The sequence below is a fragment of the Acanthopagrus latus genome, chromosome 8, assembly GCF_904848185.1.
Source record: "Acanthopagrus latus isolate v.2019 chromosome 8, fAcaLat1.1, whole genome shotgun sequence".
Lineage (NCBI taxonomy): Eukaryota > Metazoa > Chordata > Actinopteri > Spariformes > Sparidae > Acanthopagrus > Acanthopagrus latus.
In genome coordinates, this window is record NC_051046.1 from 24,963,742 (window position 1) to 24,983,239 (window position 19,498).

The 19,498-nt window shown below is 41.5% G+C and overlaps 3 protein-coding genes across 3 annotated transcripts; 2 read left to right on the forward strand and 1 right to left on the reverse strand.

Moving 5' to 3' along the window:
- Positions 1 to 472: 472 nt before the first annotated feature.
- Positions 473 to 5,892, forward strand: LOC119023698 (NADH-cytochrome b5 reductase 2). Its single transcript, XM_037105790.1, has 9 exons — positions 473 to 621; positions 892 to 1,041; positions 2,155 to 2,227; positions 2,601 to 2,707; positions 3,279 to 3,408; positions 3,547 to 3,630; positions 4,019 to 4,104; positions 4,238 to 4,337; positions 5,417 to 5,892. The coding sequence occupies exons 1-9, from the start codon at positions 607 to 609 to the stop codon at positions 5,587 to 5,589; spliced, it is 918 nt and encodes a 305-aa protein (XP_036961685.1). The 5' UTR covers positions 473 to 606; the 3' UTR covers positions 5,590 to 5,892.
- A 763-nt stretch (positions 5,893 to 6,655) lies between these two features.
- poglut3 (protein O-glucosyltransferase 3) lies at positions 6,656 to 12,293 on the forward strand. Its single transcript, XM_037106725.1, has 6 exons — positions 6,656 to 7,033; positions 7,509 to 7,706; positions 7,956 to 8,239; positions 8,362 to 8,566; positions 11,110 to 11,306; positions 11,442 to 12,293. Exons 1-6 carry the CDS (start codon positions 6,796 to 6,798, stop codon positions 11,880 to 11,882), a joined length of 1,563 nt encoding a protein of 520 aa, XP_036962620.1. The 5' UTR covers positions 6,656 to 6,795; the 3' UTR covers positions 11,883 to 12,293.
- Positions 12,294 to 12,616: 323 nt separating this feature from the next.
- On the reverse strand, positions 12,617 to 19,491 carry rep15 (RAB15 effector protein). The gene is made up of 5 exons (XM_037106726.1): positions 19,040 to 19,491; positions 18,483 to 18,548; positions 15,433 to 15,501; positions 14,854 to 15,186; positions 12,617 to 14,764 (listed from the first exon to the last, which is right to left on the reverse strand). The coding sequence occupies exons 4-5, from the start codon at positions 15,133 to 15,135 to the stop codon at positions 14,219 to 14,221; spliced, it is 828 nt and encodes a 275-aa protein (XP_036962621.1). The 5' UTR covers positions 15,136 to 15,186; positions 15,433 to 15,501; positions 18,483 to 18,548; positions 19,040 to 19,491; the 3' UTR covers positions 12,617 to 14,218.
- Between the last annotated feature and the right edge of the window lie 7 nt (positions 19,492 to 19,498).

The following is a 19,498-nucleotide window of genomic DNA, read 5'->3' on the forward strand; positions in this document are numbered from 1 at the left end:
CTAGAGCTCACGCCTGTGCTTTTATCTCAGGACTGTTTTCGGTTAACATGAGGACAGACTTTCCTATCAAGTGTTATAGAAAGAGCCATAAAATGCTCTGTGCTGTCTTGTATTTATTCACCTTGGATTATCAGCTTTGAAGGTTCAGCTACTCGTCAATTTATTCTGTAATGAATGAAACACTTTCCCTGTTACGTAATCTCCGTGCCTCTCTCTCTCCTCCCCTCCTTCGGTGGTGTGATCTCACGGCTCTTCTGCTCACTGCCTGAGCGCCACCTCTGTACTATGTAGTGTCATGGTGGGCTCTGTCTTCCTATTGGTGCGTTGGAACTTGTGTCAACTTTCCCCCAGCGGGAAGACACGCCCTCTCCAGAGGCCCTTCACTGTGTGTGTGTGTGTGTGTGTGTGTGTGTGTGTGTGTGTGTGTGTGTGTGTGTGTGTGTGTATGTGTGGTAGAGAGAGACAGAGAGAGAGAGAGAGAGAGAGAGAGAGAGAGAGAGTGATTGTGAAGGCTATCACTGCCTGGGCGGTGTGTGGACCCTGCTCTCTCAGGCTGTGTGAGGAGAAGGAAGTTCCAGCACACTTAGATTGTCAGAGATTGAAACTATGGATCAGACTTTGGTGAGAATGAACTTTCACTTTACTTCCCTTTTTAATGATCCCACTTCATCTTCTTCAGGCCTGCATATTCTGTTCATGAAGACCTGCACGATTTCAGTCAGATTTTGATTTTGATTTTGATTTTTACCTGTAGAGTGTGTAACTCATCAATAATGCACGTAAAATTCAAACTTATGACTCTTTGTTTTATGTGTTGTAAGTCTCCAGTCTCAGCTCTTTTCTCTTTCTCGGATCAGCTCACAACTCTGGATGTGATCTTTGTTCTTGCAGACGCTCCCGGTGGTGGTGGCCGTTTCTGTGGTGGTGGTGACGGTGCTGTACTTCATCCTGCGAGGCTCTGCAGGAGAGAAGAAGAAGAAGCAGCCCGTCACCCTGCAGGATCCTATGGTCAAATATCCCCTTCCCCTTACGCACAAAGAGGTAGGCTGCATACACACATTTACATTTAGCAATCTGTTTTGTTTTGTTTTTGCTGACTGATTTACATTCAAAGCTGATTGAACAGGAAGTTAATATTCAACTGCTATGTAATTGATTCAGTGCAGTGAGGGGATAATGTTGTATCTGTCAGGTCACAGTTTTTTACTCATGGTCATATTCCCGTTTATGTTTCACCCTGAAGGGAAACATTCCAGGTGAATTTCTAGGAAGTTGGCCAACCACAGACCACAACCTCCAGCAAAATGCAAAGAAAAAAACAGCTTTGACATTACCTCCAAGACATCTATGTACTGTGTTGTAGAGATATCTATTGAGGTAACATAGTCAACAACACCAACAGCCCCTCGGTACTCTGAGCTCCCAGTCCAGCCAGAGTCTGCTAATAGGGCGGCCCAGTTAGCCGTGCAGCTAGCAGCAGTCAGCGGTTACTCTGGGGATATGCTGCTCCCTATATGTTTGGAGTAAACATTGGAGAGCTGGTCAATTCTTACATGATGAACTTTTAATGTCTAATGTAACATCTGGATTCTGGGTGAAATTGTGCTTGTTTTCAACCTTTCCTAACCTATTCCTTACTCAGTTTTTAATTCCAAATCAGCGTCTCTTTCCACTTGCAGTTTATCTGAATAATCCACAGAACACAGATTCTCACATTTACATTGGAACAACCAAATAAACAACCAAAAAGGACCCTTCATGAATGGTTTTGGGGATCGGTATCTTGCCCAAGTACACTCTGACATGCAGAGAATTGTTTTGGAGAATACTGTTATGCTGTTTTGCTGTGAAGCGCTAGAAATGTTTTGTGGACCACAAAACTTCACCTGACTTCTGGCTGAGTAGAAATTTAATTTGCTAACTGTTCTTTTAAGGTTTAATATTTTCTAACTCGTCTCTGGCTTTCAAACACTCTCCATTTACAGTTCATTAGTAATATACATGTCAGATGTACTGTATAGGGACCACCCAGCCTCAAACTCAAGTGTGAGGACACTGACATTGCAAGCTGGCAGCTCTGTTATCTACTGGGTTTTTGTGTACTTTGTTTGTTTTAGTATTTTCTTTTTTTAACCCGTGTGTGTCCTTGTGTAGGAAATCAGCCATGACACAAAGAAGTTTCGGTTTGGCCTTCCATCTGGAGCTCATATCCTTGGACTGCCAGTAGGTACTGAAACAGCTCTTTCTCTTCTCAGATAAAATTGCTCCCGACTAAAGAAAGATATTCCGCCAATGCTTTCAGACGTTTCACCGAGCATCTCGGTGATAATTCACATCTGAGCAGCTGTGCGCACAGACAGTAGTATTACTTTGTACATCTTATTATGAACCTCCAGCGGCTTTAAATGCATGTACATTAGAGACTCATTACAATTACAGTTAGATAGTAGTATAAGTGCATGAGAAGAACACTGAGGCGGTGAGAAAGGTTGAATATAACAGAGCTGATACACAGCTCGTTCATCACAGGACTGTGCTGATACCTTGTGCTTACACATTTTTCCTCAAATCCGCCTCCTCACCCATCCTCCCTGCTCCAGGTCAGCATGTGTACCTGTCAGCCAAGGTGAACGGCAGTCTGGTGGTGAGAGCCTACACACCAGTCTCCAGTGATGAGGACCAGGGATATGTTGACCTGGTAGTCAAGGTAATTAACTTTCCTGATGTGAAGCACGAAACAACACCGATATACTGCTGGCATGTGGGTCAGCAACAGAAGTTTGTACACTTTTTCACATTTTTCACATCATTTTGGTACTTTATTCTATAAACTCTCCAGAAAGGGTTCATAAGTTGTACTTAATTGCTTTCCTAATGAAAATCGATGCAGCAGAGATGTCACCTTTTTTTTTTTTTTTTTTTTTTTTTCCCCGCAATGCAACTCAACCACCGAGTGACGTCACTGGAGGCAGTTTATCAGATTACATGCAGTTTCCTCTGGAGCCACATAAGGCTTTACACTAAGTCTATCACATATGCAGTAGTACTCCCCAAGACCTGTAAACACACTCTAATGTTTAAAATGGTCAGAGTAACCCTTTAATACAGGTTTATATGAATAACTTAGCACAAAACAAAAGTTCCCTTACAATTGTCTTACTTGCAGGACAAACTATTGGCTGTCCTATTCGAAGAAGTGATTGTATTGCCTTGTGGAGATAATAACGATACAGTAACAGGTGTAAATAAAAAAGTTTTTCCTTATTGTGCATCTCCAGGTGTACTACAAGAACAGCCATCCCGCTTATCCAGAGGGAGGGAAGATGTCTCAGTACCTGGACAACATGGCCATTGGAGATACCATTGACTTCAGGGGGCCCAATGGACTGCTGGTGTATCAGGACAACGGCATGTTACTATGGTTATCATTATGTTAATGTGTGGAAAGAAAAAGAGACACGCTGCTGTCACCAGCAGATGTCACTGTGGTATGATATAAGACTGTGGGACCATGACGCACACTAACACTGACTCTGTTCCATTCAGGCCGGTTCTCCATCCGACCTGACAAGAAGGCAGAGCCAAAAGTTCGGAGGTTTAAGCAGGTTGGAATGATCGCCGGTGGAACAGGTTCATTTACATTTACTCACACTCTCAATCACTTGCACTAATGTGCATTAATGCTTGCACTTTATTCAGGGGAACATCACAGAGGCTCAGCAGGCTTAACTCGCTGCAGAATAAAATATTCTTCCTCCAGGAGGAGAGATGATGCGAATCCCTGAGAGTTCTCATGGATATTAATGCCGTGGATCCTACAGTACCTACTGTATAACCGAATTGTATATGTGTGTAAAGAATTAGTCCTGTACGTTAACCTTTTAGGACCATTAGATTATATTTTTCTGTAGCCTCCCAGTTGATAAAATCTTTTCTTCTTTAAACTGATGAATCTAACATTGTACCTCCTGATATCGCTCAGTTAGACCTCCTCTAACAATAACTCTTACTTTCTCAGGTATCACTCCTATGCTGCAGTTAATCCGCAGAATCACAGCAGACCCCGCTGACAACACCAAGTGCTCTCTCATATTCGCCAACCAGGTCAGCTCCGTGAGGTTTATTGTTTGGGGAAATCTTTCCTTGAGTCTCACTGTTCAGACGTATTACTGTGCTGCACATAAATGGAAACACTCTGGAGAAATTAAATCTCTCTCACCCCTCTCTGCCCCCCCAGACTGAGAAAGATATCCTACTGAGGGAGGAGCTGGAGGAGGTGAAGAAGAACCACCCTGACAAAGTTAAAGTGTGGTACACACTGGACAGACCTCCGCAGGGTAAGGCAGCATTTCTTCATCTATCAAGTTCTCATCGTCATCTGCAAAAAAGGATTTAAATAAAGAAGTCACTAGTAATTCAATTCTATCTCACTTGAAAACAGCTCACAGAATATCGCAGAAGCTAAAACACATTTCCTTTCTTGTGATCATGTGAGATCTGGTGCAAACATTTCCTATGTCTATTTTTAACATGTCAACATAAAGAACATATACAGCACAGCGCCAGGCTACATCAATATGAATACATCTATCCAAAGTCTGAACAGCGCGGTCCTTCGGTTTCACTGCTGAATATTCAGAGTGGGAAACCGAAGTAAGACTCCTGATCTGAAGGAAAATCCCTGCAGGCTGAGGAGGGAGATAGCTCCAACAAGGTGTTACAGTAGCTTAGCAAAACGCTCATGTCTCACTTTGCATAATCCTTAAAGCGAGCAGAAATTAATGAGCATAATAGTGTTACATAATCTCTGTTGTGAGGGCGCTCGCATTCTGTCTCGTGTGTCATGTGCTCCACACAGAATATAAAACACATCGGCCCTTGATCATTATTCATTAGGAGAGGAGCGCTTGTTCTTTGTTGGCAGTGTCATTACATGGTTCCCTCTGGAGGGAGGGGATGATCATCTGCATGGCAAAACTTGAGCGAACGTCTTTGAGTTTCTTATTTCATCTGCTTAATTTCATCACTGATTTCACTGTCTTTGAATGTCCCCGTCTCTTCCTCACTGGACAACAAAAGGTTCTCTTTTTGGTTTTACTCTGTGTTCTCCACTGGGCATCCCGCTGCTGTGCTGAGGCACAAAGGAGAAAAAGATGGATGAAAAATGACAGAAACAGGAGGGTTTGATATTTAGTGTTTAGATATGAAATGAAGAGGGGGAATCAAAGACAGGCATCTCTGATGAATAAGCCATAGATGCAAATATTTTGCCGTTTCTACTCCGGCTGTTTGGTGAGTTCTGCCACATTATGACAGCGCAGAGGAAGGACTGAAGCCTTTTCACAAAGGCTTTTGGTAAATATGCTTAATATGCCTTTTCTGAAGTTGAAGGTCTCTCTCTTGTCTTGATCTCAAGATTGGAACTATAGCTCAGGGTTCGTGACCTGTGACATGATCAAGGACCACCTCCCTGCTCCGTCCAACGACGTCCTCGTTGTCCTGTGTGGTCCTCCACCGATGATCCAGTACGCCTGTCTGCCAAATCTGGACAAGCTGGGACACAAAACAGAAAACATTTTTGCATACTAGTGTTCCGATTAACTACAGAACTGGTGTTTTCCCTGCAATCATTCAACCACTAAACCAACAATTACTGTGTGAACGCTGCTGATGATCTACTGCTATTTACAGAGTATGCTTTACAGTGAAGCTTGTGTCATTTTTGATGTCAGTGACAGTTACATTGATATGAACATTTCTCTAAGCTCAGGTATACCATTATATTCTGTATATCATTGTGTTATTATGTTTGTACAAGACAACAGCTGCTTTTAAAATGAATCTTTTTTAAGCCAAACTGTAAATTTTCGTGAAATAAAGACACAAAATCAACAATGCTGGTTTCAATACATGAGGCTACATACACAAAATATAACCAATGTACTGTAGTTTCACAGTTTTTACTGATTTTTTTGTCATTTTACATGTTTCTGACTATTCTATAAACTATGTACCCAAAGAGAACAAGATGGACTTAATGATAGGCCTGAATACAATTCATTCACTTTTATTATGACATATTCAGTTTAATTTTCTGTATGCAAAATTATTTCATCTTAAAATCTTCATCTGAGTTTGTTACATTTCATCATTAAAACTGAAGGCCAAAAACAAGAGGGAAAACCACATTTTTCTTCTTTTACCTACTGCCAGAACAAATGAGGAAGTGGACCTTGAGCGGTTGAGTTAGAGGTTTTGGCAGCAGTGTACATTATGCATGTACCATATGAATGAGGTAGTAACACATATGTAAATAAACAAATATGTATGATATTTTCCATAAGTGAAAATAAGCTACCTAAAACACTGCTTGAAGCCAGAAAGGTGGCAGGGGCCGCCACATATAAACATATAAATACTTATCCATCCACTCCTTTTGAGGTCAGTTTGTTTATTCAGTTTATTCGGTCGTTAAAACGAAGAGAGTTTGTTTATTTAGTTTGTTTAGGCTAAATCAATCAATCAATCAATCAATCAATCAATCAATCAATCAATCAATCAATAAACATCTTTCTCCTCTGATTAAAATGTCTTCCCCAAACTATACAGTGCTGCTTTAAGGTCCTTTGCGGTGAGCAACAATCGGCGTTCAACATTTCCGACATCCCGTCAACGCATCACCCGGATGATGGGCGTGTTTCTCTCCAACAACATGTCGGCATAGGAGTTTCTTGCAAAACTTTACACTAAATATTCAGTGAGTTTAGCCGTCCAGCGCTTAACATTTGCGGGAACATGGTGTGTGAGCGTGGCGGAAGCGCAGTTAAGCCTTTACGGAATGGGTTGTTTTGTAAATGTATAGTTTTAGTGGCATTTCTATGCATAAACCTCACCGTCTGTGCCTGTGAAAGAATCGCTCCAGACAGATGTCTCATCTGGGGTCCGGGGCTCAACCCCGACGTAGTTTTACCAGTCCGCTACTTCATTATTCAGGCGGTCAATTCAAAAGGAGGAAACCTGACTTCATCTCCAGGTAAACTGCACACAGGCACAGTGTGTGCTGCGAGTGTCGTTATGTTAAACGCAGAATCAGTGTAACGCTGATTTCGAGCCGTTGCTGCTAGCTAGTCGCTGGCACGTCATTTTTTAAATATGAAGCTAACGTAAACTTAGCAGTTAGTGGACATTTTGCCACTAAAACGACAGACGCAGCACTGCTAGCTACATTTAACAGTGAGTTAACCGTGATGTTGTCGACCTGACGGGTTAAAAATATAGCAGCAATAATCATAACTGTTTCAATGAGCCATACACATAAACAGCGTTAGTGCTTTAATCATCCCTGCTGCCCTCAAATGACCGAGCTGAGCTAACAGCGGGTCATGTATCAGGGCTGGGCAGGTGCCTCGGTGGAAAACGTAGACACCTTGGTGCAAAACAGACACCCTGCACCAAGACACCATTAAACCATACTGATCTCTGAAATGCCCTTTACATGTGCTGTTTAGGTAGAGACACGTTTAAAGTAAAGATAAGTCCACTGGACAAGAAGGAGCACATCCGCATCCACGTCCCTGCACCTCTGGACAGAGGAGACGGCTCCTTCCTGGTCAGGTACCGGCTCTACGGGACTGTGCTGACGGGCCTGAAGGTTGAGGTCCTCCACCAAGATGCTGCTGTTGCCAAGTCACCCTACACCATCCAAGGTTCGTGTTGTCATGCATTAAGAAACACAGGCACAGGTTCCCCGTTTTCATTTGCATGCCAAATCTTAAACTGGACTAACAAGGAAGACATTTCAGGAAGAGTGACAAAGGAAGCGTTCCTCTTCCACGGCAGACAGACACATCACACATTAAAGGGCTGTGGTGGCAGAAGAACGCCCATGCTGCATTACATGAATGGCAAATTGACATTATGCAAGTCTAACTTTAAGTTATGATTCTAACATTCAGGTCCGGTCTATCATGAATACTGTGACTGTCCTAAACTCGATGCCTCAGTCTGGCAGAGCACCATGCAGTGTCCCGCCACAGAGCCTCAGATCCTGGCCGACTTCACATCTTTTCCATCGGTTGACTTGCAGCACCTCAGACAGGAAGTGCCCCAAAGATTCTCCAACAGAGGCGGTCTCATTCACTACGCCATCATCAACAACCAGCTGTACCGCCGCACTCTGGGAAAATACACCGACTTTAAGATGTTCTCAGATGAAATGCTGCTCTCTCTAACCAGAAAGGTACTGCTACTGCAGTTGTTTTTGCATGTTGTGACACATTTGCTATAGGTAGTTTCTTAACATCACTGCCGAGAGTGTCCACATGGCATCATATGAATACTGATTTCAATCTCCTGTTGAAGGTGAGGGTACCTGATGTGGAGTTTTACATCAATGTTGGCGACTGGCCGTTAGAGACAAGGAAAACAGATCCTGTTCCAGTTCTGTCATGGTGCGGCTCAACAGAGACACGGGACATTGTCCTCCCCACTTACGAGGTTACACACTCCACACTGGAGACCATGAGAGGCGTCACCAATGACCTGCTGTCTGTCCAGGGAAACACAGGTAACACACACACACACACTGCTGTAGTCAATAATAGATGCTCTGGCACTGAATTTTGCATCTGTCTCTGTGTGTTACCCATCATTTCATGTTGGACATTAAATGATCCATGCAACCTAAGACGAGTCAGCACTCCTCTCTAAATCCTATAGTTCCAGAAAAACTGACAAAAGCAAAGTTTTTTTAAATCTTAAATGTAAATGGCTCAAATTTATAAAATTATTTGTAGTTATGAGTCAGGACAAGGGTTCTTATTTGTATTTAAATGGTGTGAACTGATTTCATTACTACCTAAGTGGTAACAGGAAGTTGGGAGACCCAGGGACTGAATCACGAACTGTGTGTTCAGGTTGACTCCCCTTTTAATTTTGTTTTTAAAATTGTGTCAGGTTACAAAATCTAAGATAGAAGGAGGACACAGCAGCTCCAAAGGTCAACATTTGTGTTACATTGTGATGTAGTAACAGATCACTGCTAAAAAAAAAAAAAAAGTTCACTACTGTGTCTATTTCAAAGGAGAGAGTTAAGAGCCTTGATTTTAGTTCTAAATTCTAAAATGTCTGCCGTCTTTTCTTGAAAACTCCAAGGATATAGTTGAGCTTCTCTAATTAAAATGCTGCCTCTTTCCCCTTAACTACTATTGATGATGCAGTTGTTAGCTTGTCCAGTCCAATCACATTAACCTACGTGCAGTGCTTTAAGTTGGCCAGTACTCACTGGTACACACCACTGGCATTTATACAAGTTGCTCTTACATTACTGATATTAGAAATGGTGTCAGGGCTTCTCACAAGCTGCTGGTGCCCTTCTCCCCCCTCTCTATATCACAACAGGGACATGTTGGAGGTGCAAGCGTCAAGTCATGCGGACTTCATCTCTCGTTTATGCATCTGTTCTTTTTATCAATGTGTGTCGTGACCAAATCTGGGAAGAATGATTGAACAGTGATTTTAGAAATAGTGCTGTTTGTGATTTTGTTTTTCCCTATTGTTACTCATATTTGCCACCATCACACATGTCTGTGGTCCTTTTAATGTAGTTGTTGCAGAAGTGATTAAAAAGAAGTTTTAAAGTGATAAGGTTGTAATAAAGATCAGCTCTATCTCTACTGTTAAACTCCATGTAAGTCAAGATGGGAATTTGCTTCACAACGGGTGCACATTTTTTATTCGCCAGTTTGCTCACAAAGTATGGAAGTGAAATGGGAGGAGAATATTTGCCACTGCTGATTTTGCCTATTTATGACCGTGCCCGAAGGGGATTACTGGCACGGCCAACGTGCAAGTAGTGGTACAAACGATCTGTAAATTTAGCTCAGGTTATGTGATTTATTTGTGTGAGTTGCAAATATTGCATTCACAGAATTTGGTGAATCTGACTGACTGAGACAAAATGGCTACAGAGTTAAATCATTTTGGACAGCGCCAAAATATATGAAGAAAGGAGATTGAGTGGATCTGCACCACTCCCAAATGGGATTTTAATCACATTTAAGTGTCCACTAGGGGGCGCAATCTGGTTAAGTACTGGCCCTATTTTTACATGTCAGTTCAAATGCTGTTCAGTCCAATAATGTCAATGATGCAGTTACCTATTTGATGTGAACCTACAATATCAGAAGTTTTTAGTAATCTGTGATTTGGTTTTAATTTCACTTAGTCAAATGGTTGAAAGTAGTTTTAAATCCCATGAATCAAAATGTACTTCTGCAAAGCTAAACTGACACAGTAACTTCATTAAATGACACGACTTAATGCTGGCTAACAGCTAATGTTAAAGAAAGTACAGCTTCAACAAAGAATGGATTTTAAATGCCGAACAGGTCCTGTTAGATATTTAAGGCAAGGCAAAGATTAGCAGCTGCCACCTCGTACATAAGTTACAGTGGTGCCTTAAAATTTACCACTGGCTCTCATGCTTACACCCACCACTGTGTTTTATAGACGAAACTACTGGTCCTCCTACATATTTCACAGACAAAGCTGCTGGTACATAAGTGCATTTTTTAAGGGGATTCCTTATTTGTTTCCTCAAAACTGACAAAATGCAGTCTGTTGATTTCAGGATGTTCTCCTGTTTGTCTGTACTAAAACAAGGTAAGGTATGTACACAGTGGACTCTCTTAAACTGTATGGATTTAATTATTTGCTTTACGAGAATTCATGATCACAGTCAAACCTGATTTAGATAAAGGTCAAATGAATAATGAATCATTCTTATAGTGCTATTTATAGTTTGAATACTTGAGATATTACATCATTCTACACATATTTCTTCTGCTGCAGGTCTGCACAGGACAAAAATGATAAGTTAAAGTACATTCAAGTTATTTTATTCATCTAGAATGAAAGCTATTTTATTCATTGACAGGTTTGGGTCTTAAAATGCAGACCCCTTTGGGTTTTAGGTTTTAACACCAGTGTCAGTGTAATCATCTCTTTATAATTATGTCTCATTATTTATTGGAATGAATGTTGAATGAAATGCTGTCACTTGTAACATGTTCGGCCTTTTTGTGTAACATCAGGACCTCTTTCTTCCAGGGCCTCCTTGGATGAACAAGACAGATCGTGCGTTCTTCCGTGGCCGGGACAGCCGAGAGGAACGTCTTCACCTGGTCTCTCTGTCCAAGAAAAACCCTGAGCTGCTGGACGCAGGCATCACAGGATGGTTCTTCTTCAGGGACAGGGAGAAACACGTAGGAAAAGTACCACTTGTTGGACTCTTTGAGTTCTTTAAGGTGAGGAAAAATTAATGATTAAATTATCATTTCAAATTTCAAAAAGAATTCTCTTTAATCTTTTGCCACTGTATATTTTGACTTTCCTTTGTTTTGATGTGATTAATGCTGAAAATATTATTTCCCCTCTTCTAGTTCAAGTACCAGGTGAACGTGGATGGAACAGTCGCAGCATATCGCTTTCCTTACCTGATGCTCGGGAACAGTCTGGTTCTTAAGCAAGACTCCCAGTATTATGAATATTTCTACAGCCATCTTAAACCAGGCTCTCACTACATTCCCATTAAGAGAAACCTGTCAGACCTTTTGGACAAAATCAAATGGGCCAAAGAGAATGATGCTGAAGCACAAGAGATTGCCAGAGCGGGTCAGACAGAGGCCAGAGAGCTGCTGCAGCCCAGCAGACTGTACTGTTATTACTACAGCGTGCTGCACATGTACTCGGAGCGGCAGATAGGACAGCCGACACGCCACGCAGACATGGAGCTCGTTTCTCAGCCAGATGACCACACTGCTGTGTGTATATGTAAGCGCAAAAGCCACAAAGAAGAAACCAACATGAAGGATGAGCTATAATGGAATCCTTCCGTAGTTTTTGTCATTTTTTTTCTCTTGAACATTCCTGACATTTAAGAGTGGCAATAATTGAATGTTACTGATTCTCACAAGAAAATAAATGTGAATTTCACAGTTTACAGTTTAGCCTTACAATTGTTTTTATTTTGGATAGTTGAGGAATGATTTATGCTAAAATCTCTGTCCTCGGTTATTTCAGGACGAGGCTGCAGGACATAGTCCTCAAAATGATAATGCCACTCTGAATGTTAAGTACTGTGTTTTGTTGTTTTTTGTGCCTTTGTAATCCAAGAAACTGAGGATATGATTGCTGTTTTGTAACTGTGCCTTTGCATTGACATGTTTACAGTATTGTCTTAAAATGAATACTTCTTAAATAAATCTTCAAAATCTCGAAATACCATCCTTATACTGAAATGCATGAGTCTGACGTTCTGTTACAGTCATAAGCGTGTATGGCAACCTCCGTCTATCACAAGTGACTTCCATTTTATTATTGTATCTACTGTATATTTCCTGTCATACTGTAAACTACAACTGCTAAAAAGAAAAAAACATCACATAGCAATGATGATGTTTGAGAACATTTTTCCATATTCCATATTCCTGTTTACAAAAAGTGTACGTCATCCTCAGTTTAATCCATTGCAATTTGTAATGCAAATTATAAGAGAACAAGAAACAAGAAACAAGAAACTTCCCCCCCCGAGAAGAGTATATACCAATTTTTGCTTTAATCCAAACTAGTAAAATAGTAAGATAAAGTAGTTCATGCAGAATGATTTAGCTCAAGCTTATCAGAGGTTATACGCAAGACATCACTGTAAATTCAGCCTTATTCAACTCAAATGACATGTTGTCCACACAGCAGGTAGTTACAAAAGCATGAACCCTGTGTCAGGATGGACAATGTTCAACTGATAAATCTCATACATTTAAATTAGTAACGACTTCTCAGTTTGGTTTACAGGGGTTTGACGATATTCCTGTACAAAGAGACGCTGTAGACTTAAGACAGGTATAATAACAGTTAATAAAAGTTGGATGTGTCAGAGAAGAAAAGCACAGGTATAACTATATAACTTTAGTTTTAGTGCTGTGTCACACAGGTGAAACAGAACTCTCAAGAGTGGGATGCTGGGATGAAAGCATACCGTGGATGATGGGTCGGTGATGGCTTTGGCTCTGACTGTGGGTCATTGGGCAAAATACCAGCCCTGTTGGCTCTTCCATCTGTGTGTGGGTGTGTAACAGTGGTTGCCGCTCCTGATGAGCAGGGGTAACTTGCATAATTGCCTCTGCCACCAGTGCACTAATTTACGTGTGAATGGGTAAATGCTGACTTGTGCTGTGAAGAGCTTTCAGTGGTCGCTAAGACTAGAAAAGCGCTAAATAGACACAGTCCATTTACCATATGGGATGGAACCATCATTAATGTTATTAGTTACACCTGTGAGAATAGGCCTTTTTCACGACATTGTGACATTTTGACACCACACTGTGGGAAGTGCATACAAACAGTATATGTAACGTAAAGAAAGATGACAGAATTCCATTGAGCTGCTTCAGTGTCAGGGTCCTGGTTCAAAATAAGGCCAAAAGTAGAAGCCTTGGAGTGAAACATGTAAATTAAATACATCCCTCATAATGTAATTAGTTTCACAAAAGTCTGAATAGTATGATAAAACCTTGCAGCTCTTTAAAGACACATATACTGGAAGTGCAGTATGTTCCTGTTTTAATTTACGTTATTCAGTGCGTTTTACAGAGTTTCTAGGTTTAGGTGTCAGAAAACTGGACCAAGCAGAAGTAAACAGCAGAAATCTCTGCAAGTGTACTGACATTCTTGTAAGATGCACTTTCTACTGGGATAGATTGAAAATCAGAATTGTAAGAAGAAAGACCAGAATTCTCCCTTAAAAGGCAGAAGTCTTTCATCTTGGAAGGTTAAAAGGTTGTTTCTCAACAGACACATCATAGAGTGCTACAGGGATGACATAGATCATAGGCTAACTTGGAAGTTAGCATCACGTTAGTTCCCTTGACCAAAAAACCTTTTTATTCTGCATTTTGGATTATAGCAGAAAATAATTTCTGTGGCTAACACAAGTTCATGATACTTAGATGTTTTGTCAACAAGATAATCTTCAACAATGAATACCTGTTTCATGATTTTTGTAGCACAAAAGCAATCGGTTACTGGAAGTGCAAAAATGCTAATTTATTTCTGGGATTAAGGACCCATTCCTGCAGCACACTATAGCCCCCACATTGTCACATAAAGTTTATTACTGAGCCATACATCATGTTATGGTCTATAAGTATTTCTCTTTGGTTCAGCTGAATTTAATCATAAGAGTGAGAGGCTCCCCGTCTTTCTTTGTGACAATGGCCTGCATCATTCCTGTAGGTGTATGGAGATACCTCGAGCCTTTGAAGAAGTTCTCGATAAGAGCTCTGTCAATCTTGTTGCACTTGCCGATGGCTGCCTCAAAGTTGTTGCTGAGTACGCCGTAGATATTCCCCTTGTCGTTTTTCTTCCCCATGAACAAAAAGAGGGCGTAGCAGTCCTTGCCAATTGAGGTGCAGAAGTCCACCAGCCTCTCATACATGTTCCTGTCGCAGGACTCCATCTGGGCGATCTGGACAGACTCGCTGCAGGCCTCTGGGGGGATGCCGTTCTCATCAGCGCTGTCCCTTTCCGGCAGATGTAAGACCTGCACAGCAATCTGGATTCGAGGGTTCTTGGTGGGCTTCTCCAGCACGGCCCAAACCCAGTCAGCCCCGAGGAGGATGCGCTGTTCAGGCGTCATAGCTGTGCAGTTGAAGGAATCTATCATGTTAAGACTGACGCTTTGAGAGATGTAGGTCATCAGGAAGATCTGTTGGAGGACGAAATGTTTTAGAGGCCGCTTAAAAGCAATTGTGTTAAGTTCCTGATGGCGCTGTCTTCAGCGTTTTAGTTACCTACCTCAGTGAGCGCCTCCGGGCTTGCGTGAAACTTGTCCTCTGGGTCTTTGAATAGGAGGTACTCTTGAGTTCTGCACGAAGCGGCAGAGATGCAGTCATTGAATAGAGGTATGAAATCGTTGGGTTTGGCAATGGTGGGCCTCCTCAGGGTGGAGAAGATGCTTGGTCGAGGTGATGTGTTTAGTTCGAAGGAGGGAGGGATGGTGGAGCCACGCTTGAAAGAGGCAAAAAAGTTGGAGTTCTGGAAGGGGTTAGAAGTGGGTTTGCTGATGGTCTGGCCCATGGTGGACTGATGGTGGGGGGTGGGAGATCAGATGGTAGTTTCCCTGATACACTAGATGGAGAACATGTTTACCATTAGATTATAGACAATAATCTACATTGGATAGCTGGTTGTTGAAAGTTGACCCAAGTATTTTGATCATTTTATTCTAGAGGTACAGAAATAACCCATGATATACAGCCAGTGCTGCTCAGGTCTTCTTCTTCTGATCATTCCTTCATGTTCCAATGCATGTTTCAATTCACTAATACAGTAAGAATAACATGGTGTGAGATCTATTAAAATCAAGCTACTCACCAGGATGGGTCTGGAAGTTTCTGAAGTTCCAAGTCCACTACCTGCAGTCCGCTCCTGTTCTTTTCCCTGCTGAGATACACAGTGTGTGTGTATGTGTGTGTATGTGAAGCTCAGTCTCCGGTATCCTGACGTGTACAGAACTTTCAGTTGAATAAAGACGATTATCTATCCCAGGTTTGGAAGGGGGAGTTCCTGGCGACAGTGTTAGCATGGGTGTGGTGTTTGTAACTTGTCAAATTTGAGTTAAGTCAACAGAGGAACTCATCTTACCAGTGTGTGAATCAGCGGCTTGAGGACTGGGGTAAGCCTCGGGGGTTTGACGGGTAAACAAAATGCTTAACTGTCTTCTCACGAGGAAGTGCAAATAAGGACATGTGTTGGATCAACTTTTAGTGCAGTTGTCTATCGTAGTGTTCCATTGGAGGAGCTTAACTTTAGATTAAAAAGTGATCGGGGGTGCGAAACTTACATTTTGACCAAGAGGTTTTTGTAAGGTAGTCCAACTGTAGGGTCTTCCAGTGGTTTATGGTTTACTATTCCTTAGTGTCAATGCAGGTAAGCACATATAGACCAACTGTATGAATGTATGATTAAGCATTTACACTGTATGAGCGTGCAAGACTGAGGTTACTTACCTAATCCCTTAACATTAGCTATTAACCAATTCAGATGGCCCAGTTTGTCAAAGTGCTTTTATTTTGTCACCAAATATAACAATCTACTGCCCTACCGTACCATTCTGTTGTCATTTGTTCAATCATACATTTACTTTAAAAATATGTTTTTTAGTTTTTATATTTTAATAAAGACAGGGTCAGTAGAACTCAACAAAAACAGCATTGTCTAAGAGCAAAGTACAGTTCAAAAGGGGAGAACAGGTCCAAGTGAAACATAATTTGTGCTTATGCATGGCAAAATACCCCAGCAGGTTAACATTGTTGAACATCCTTGGAAATGAGAGCCCAACCAACGGACATAGTGTGGCCTATTGTGGCTGAGAATTCGTAAAATGTGGTGATATTAGATCAGCCAATATTCACATTTCAAATAAACAAATAATATAAAAATAAATGCATCTTTGACAAGAGCTCCTCAGATGAACACAACACTGACGTAATGTCACCCTATAAAAAATGCTGATGTACACATTAAGGGCCAGCAGACACAGACCAAGATTAAAAGTTGAATGTTGGAGATTCAGGTGAATATTTGTAGTAAATTTCTGGAGTTTCACAGCAAAACGGTGTTGCAGAATTCTCCTAAACAACTAGATGGGAGCTGGTTTTAAAATGTACCAAAACAGCTGAAAAAAAGAGAGAATTGCTTCATTCAATCTAAGTCTCCCAAGTTGAATACACAATGTTTTTTTTTAATGACACTAGACCATTCTTGGGGTCTTGAGGGTGTAAAATAAGACAAGCTGTAGGGAGCCATTTTATGTTTTTTCAGTTGTTTTAACATTTTTAATGTCCCTACCTACTTTATCTGTTTAGGAGAATGCAGTACCACTGTTTTGCTGTGAAGCTCCAGAAAGTTTTGTGTGCTGTAAAACTTCACCATCGACATTGGGGTGCGTAGATAATTAATAAAAAGAAATAATTTGGAGTCATGTTTCTGTTCACCTGATGACTGCAGGTCCAGTGGCCTGGAACAAGCCACTAAAAATGCTAAAAAGGAGACCTGCAGAGTCAATAATAATTCTCAGTGGGTTTGTCACTACAGGAAACCCCTTTCATGGTACATGCATTCATTTCATACACTTTCAAAGCTAACCCTTTACAAATACTGATGATTGCAGGTTCATTTATTTAGAACTGTGACCAAGATATGTATGAAAGGGGACATTTTGAAGCTTGTCAGTGCTCCCGTGGACAAACTCTGTCAGGGCAACATTGTTTTTACCTCTGAACTGTACTTTCTTTGATGCATTGGTTGGGCTGGAATGGCAGTTGATAGATTTCCAAATATTATTTACAGATTCCCCAAAGATCAGTTCCAACAAAATAACCGGCTTTCTTCATTTTACGCCAGGAAACAAGGGACGACTATGTGGCCCTGCTCTCCCCTTTGATATACCAGCACAGTATACAGTGGTCAGTATGATCATTAGAGGGTACATTGCATAGGGATAAAAGAAGAGCAGTAATAATAATTTTTAAAAAAAGCCAGTTCAGTTCATTATTGTAGAAATTAAAAATAGATTTTTGTAAGCAACCCTTGATGACTGTTCCAGGCTGTCCACTGGTGTCTCCTGTTAATCTGCAGTGTGACTGCAGGTGTTACATGAGGTATCAGCAGCTAGCTGAAGTAGCTGTGGCTGGCCGGGCCTTGAGGCACAGTACAAGTGTCACATGGTTTCTACAGGTGTCTGTGGTTGATTGACAGCATTAGTGAGCGTTGGGTCATTGTCCTTCAAACTAGCGCCGTCTGAGACCGCCTCAGCTCCCTCCGCAGCTCGTCTTGGCTGAGTAGGTACTGGAAGCAAAGCATCATGGGAGTGTTATTGGGTTAGAAAGCTTGGTAGCTGGTGTATGCCACTGAGCTGGGATGAGTTAAGACATTTAGTTTCAGTCTAGGATATCGTGAAATGAGACACAAAGACTTGACTTTTAAATAGCAAATACTGCTGCTCGCTGGTACGTCATTATTTGCTGCTATCAGGCAGATGCCAGTCTTGATCCTTTTGCTCTTGTTCTGTTTGCTGAAGTCATCCCAGTAATTGAACCCTAAGGCTTTGGATGACAAACATGTAAAGCCACTTCTTAATCGTAGCCTAAAGCAACTTCCCCAGTGAACCAGTTGAGTGAGCGTCAAGACCTTGGAGAAAAAGTGCAACTCTTATGTAACTGAGCAGGTTTCACTCTCCAAGTGTCATCTTATTCCTTTATCCTGATCACACAGATTCTGGTGTTTTAATTCCGTTTCCCCGTCAGACAGGGCTTTCCATCCGAGCGCCTCAAACTTCTGTTACAACCGACGACGAGCAGTTACTCGGTGAGTGAATCAGCTGCACAAGTCATTACCAGCAGCTTGTGTGTGTTGGTGCTTACTGTGAGGTTGTTGATGCTTTCAGACAGAGCTTCTATTTGCAACATGGTACCCTCTGTGATCGCCATCTGCAACACAAACACGCACACACACACACACAGACACACACACACAAACAGGAAACACAGTGTCTAATGAACCCATTACAAGTCACGATTACAGACTTTCAGAGAAACAATGATGGGTTTGCTCGGCTTTAGTGTATAGCAATGAATACATTTTGCATTCATGTAAGTATGCTGAAGTGAGCTATACATCGCTGATGTGACATACTCTAACATGCACCATGTACCATGTCATCTCTAACAAGGTTACCATGGTGATGGTGAGCAGCCATCTTGGCTCAGATTGGTTCGCAGAGTGGAAAGCTGATGCATAAACAGCCATGACAGCCACCATGATGGTGAGGATGATGTTGATGATGAAGAAAGCAGTGTTAGTGTTTGATGCAGGCTGCTTAGTCATGGCGCCCACTGTGGCTCCACATAGAACGAGTCAGTGACTTTTGTTTGTCCATGTCAGGTGTCTCACCCAAAAATGAAAATTCAGTCATACTCACCCACAGGCTGATGGAAAGTCAGGTGAAGTTCTGTAGTCCACGATACATTCCCGGAGCTTCACAGCAGATCTGCTCAACAACTCAACTATCAAAGCACTTGTTTTAAAATGTTGAGAAAAAAAAAGAGCTCCATACAACTCATCTGACATAACCCAATCATAATCTAGTCTCTGGGTGTCCCAGTATCCCAGATTGAGTTGAGAAGAGTTTATTAACATGCTTTCACTTGGGTGCACCAGCACCATCACAGCCACGAGGTGTAAACAATATCATTTTCATTCAATTTGGGAGGTCTGGGCTTCCATAGACTTGGATTTCTGTGGATGAGTTGCGAGGAGCGATGTTATGTTGCTTTTTTGTTTTGTTTTTAGCTGTTTTAATTATTTTTTGCATTTTAAAAACAGTCCCCATCCACTTCAGTTGTTTAGGAGAATGCTGTAAAGCTCCAGAAATGTTTTG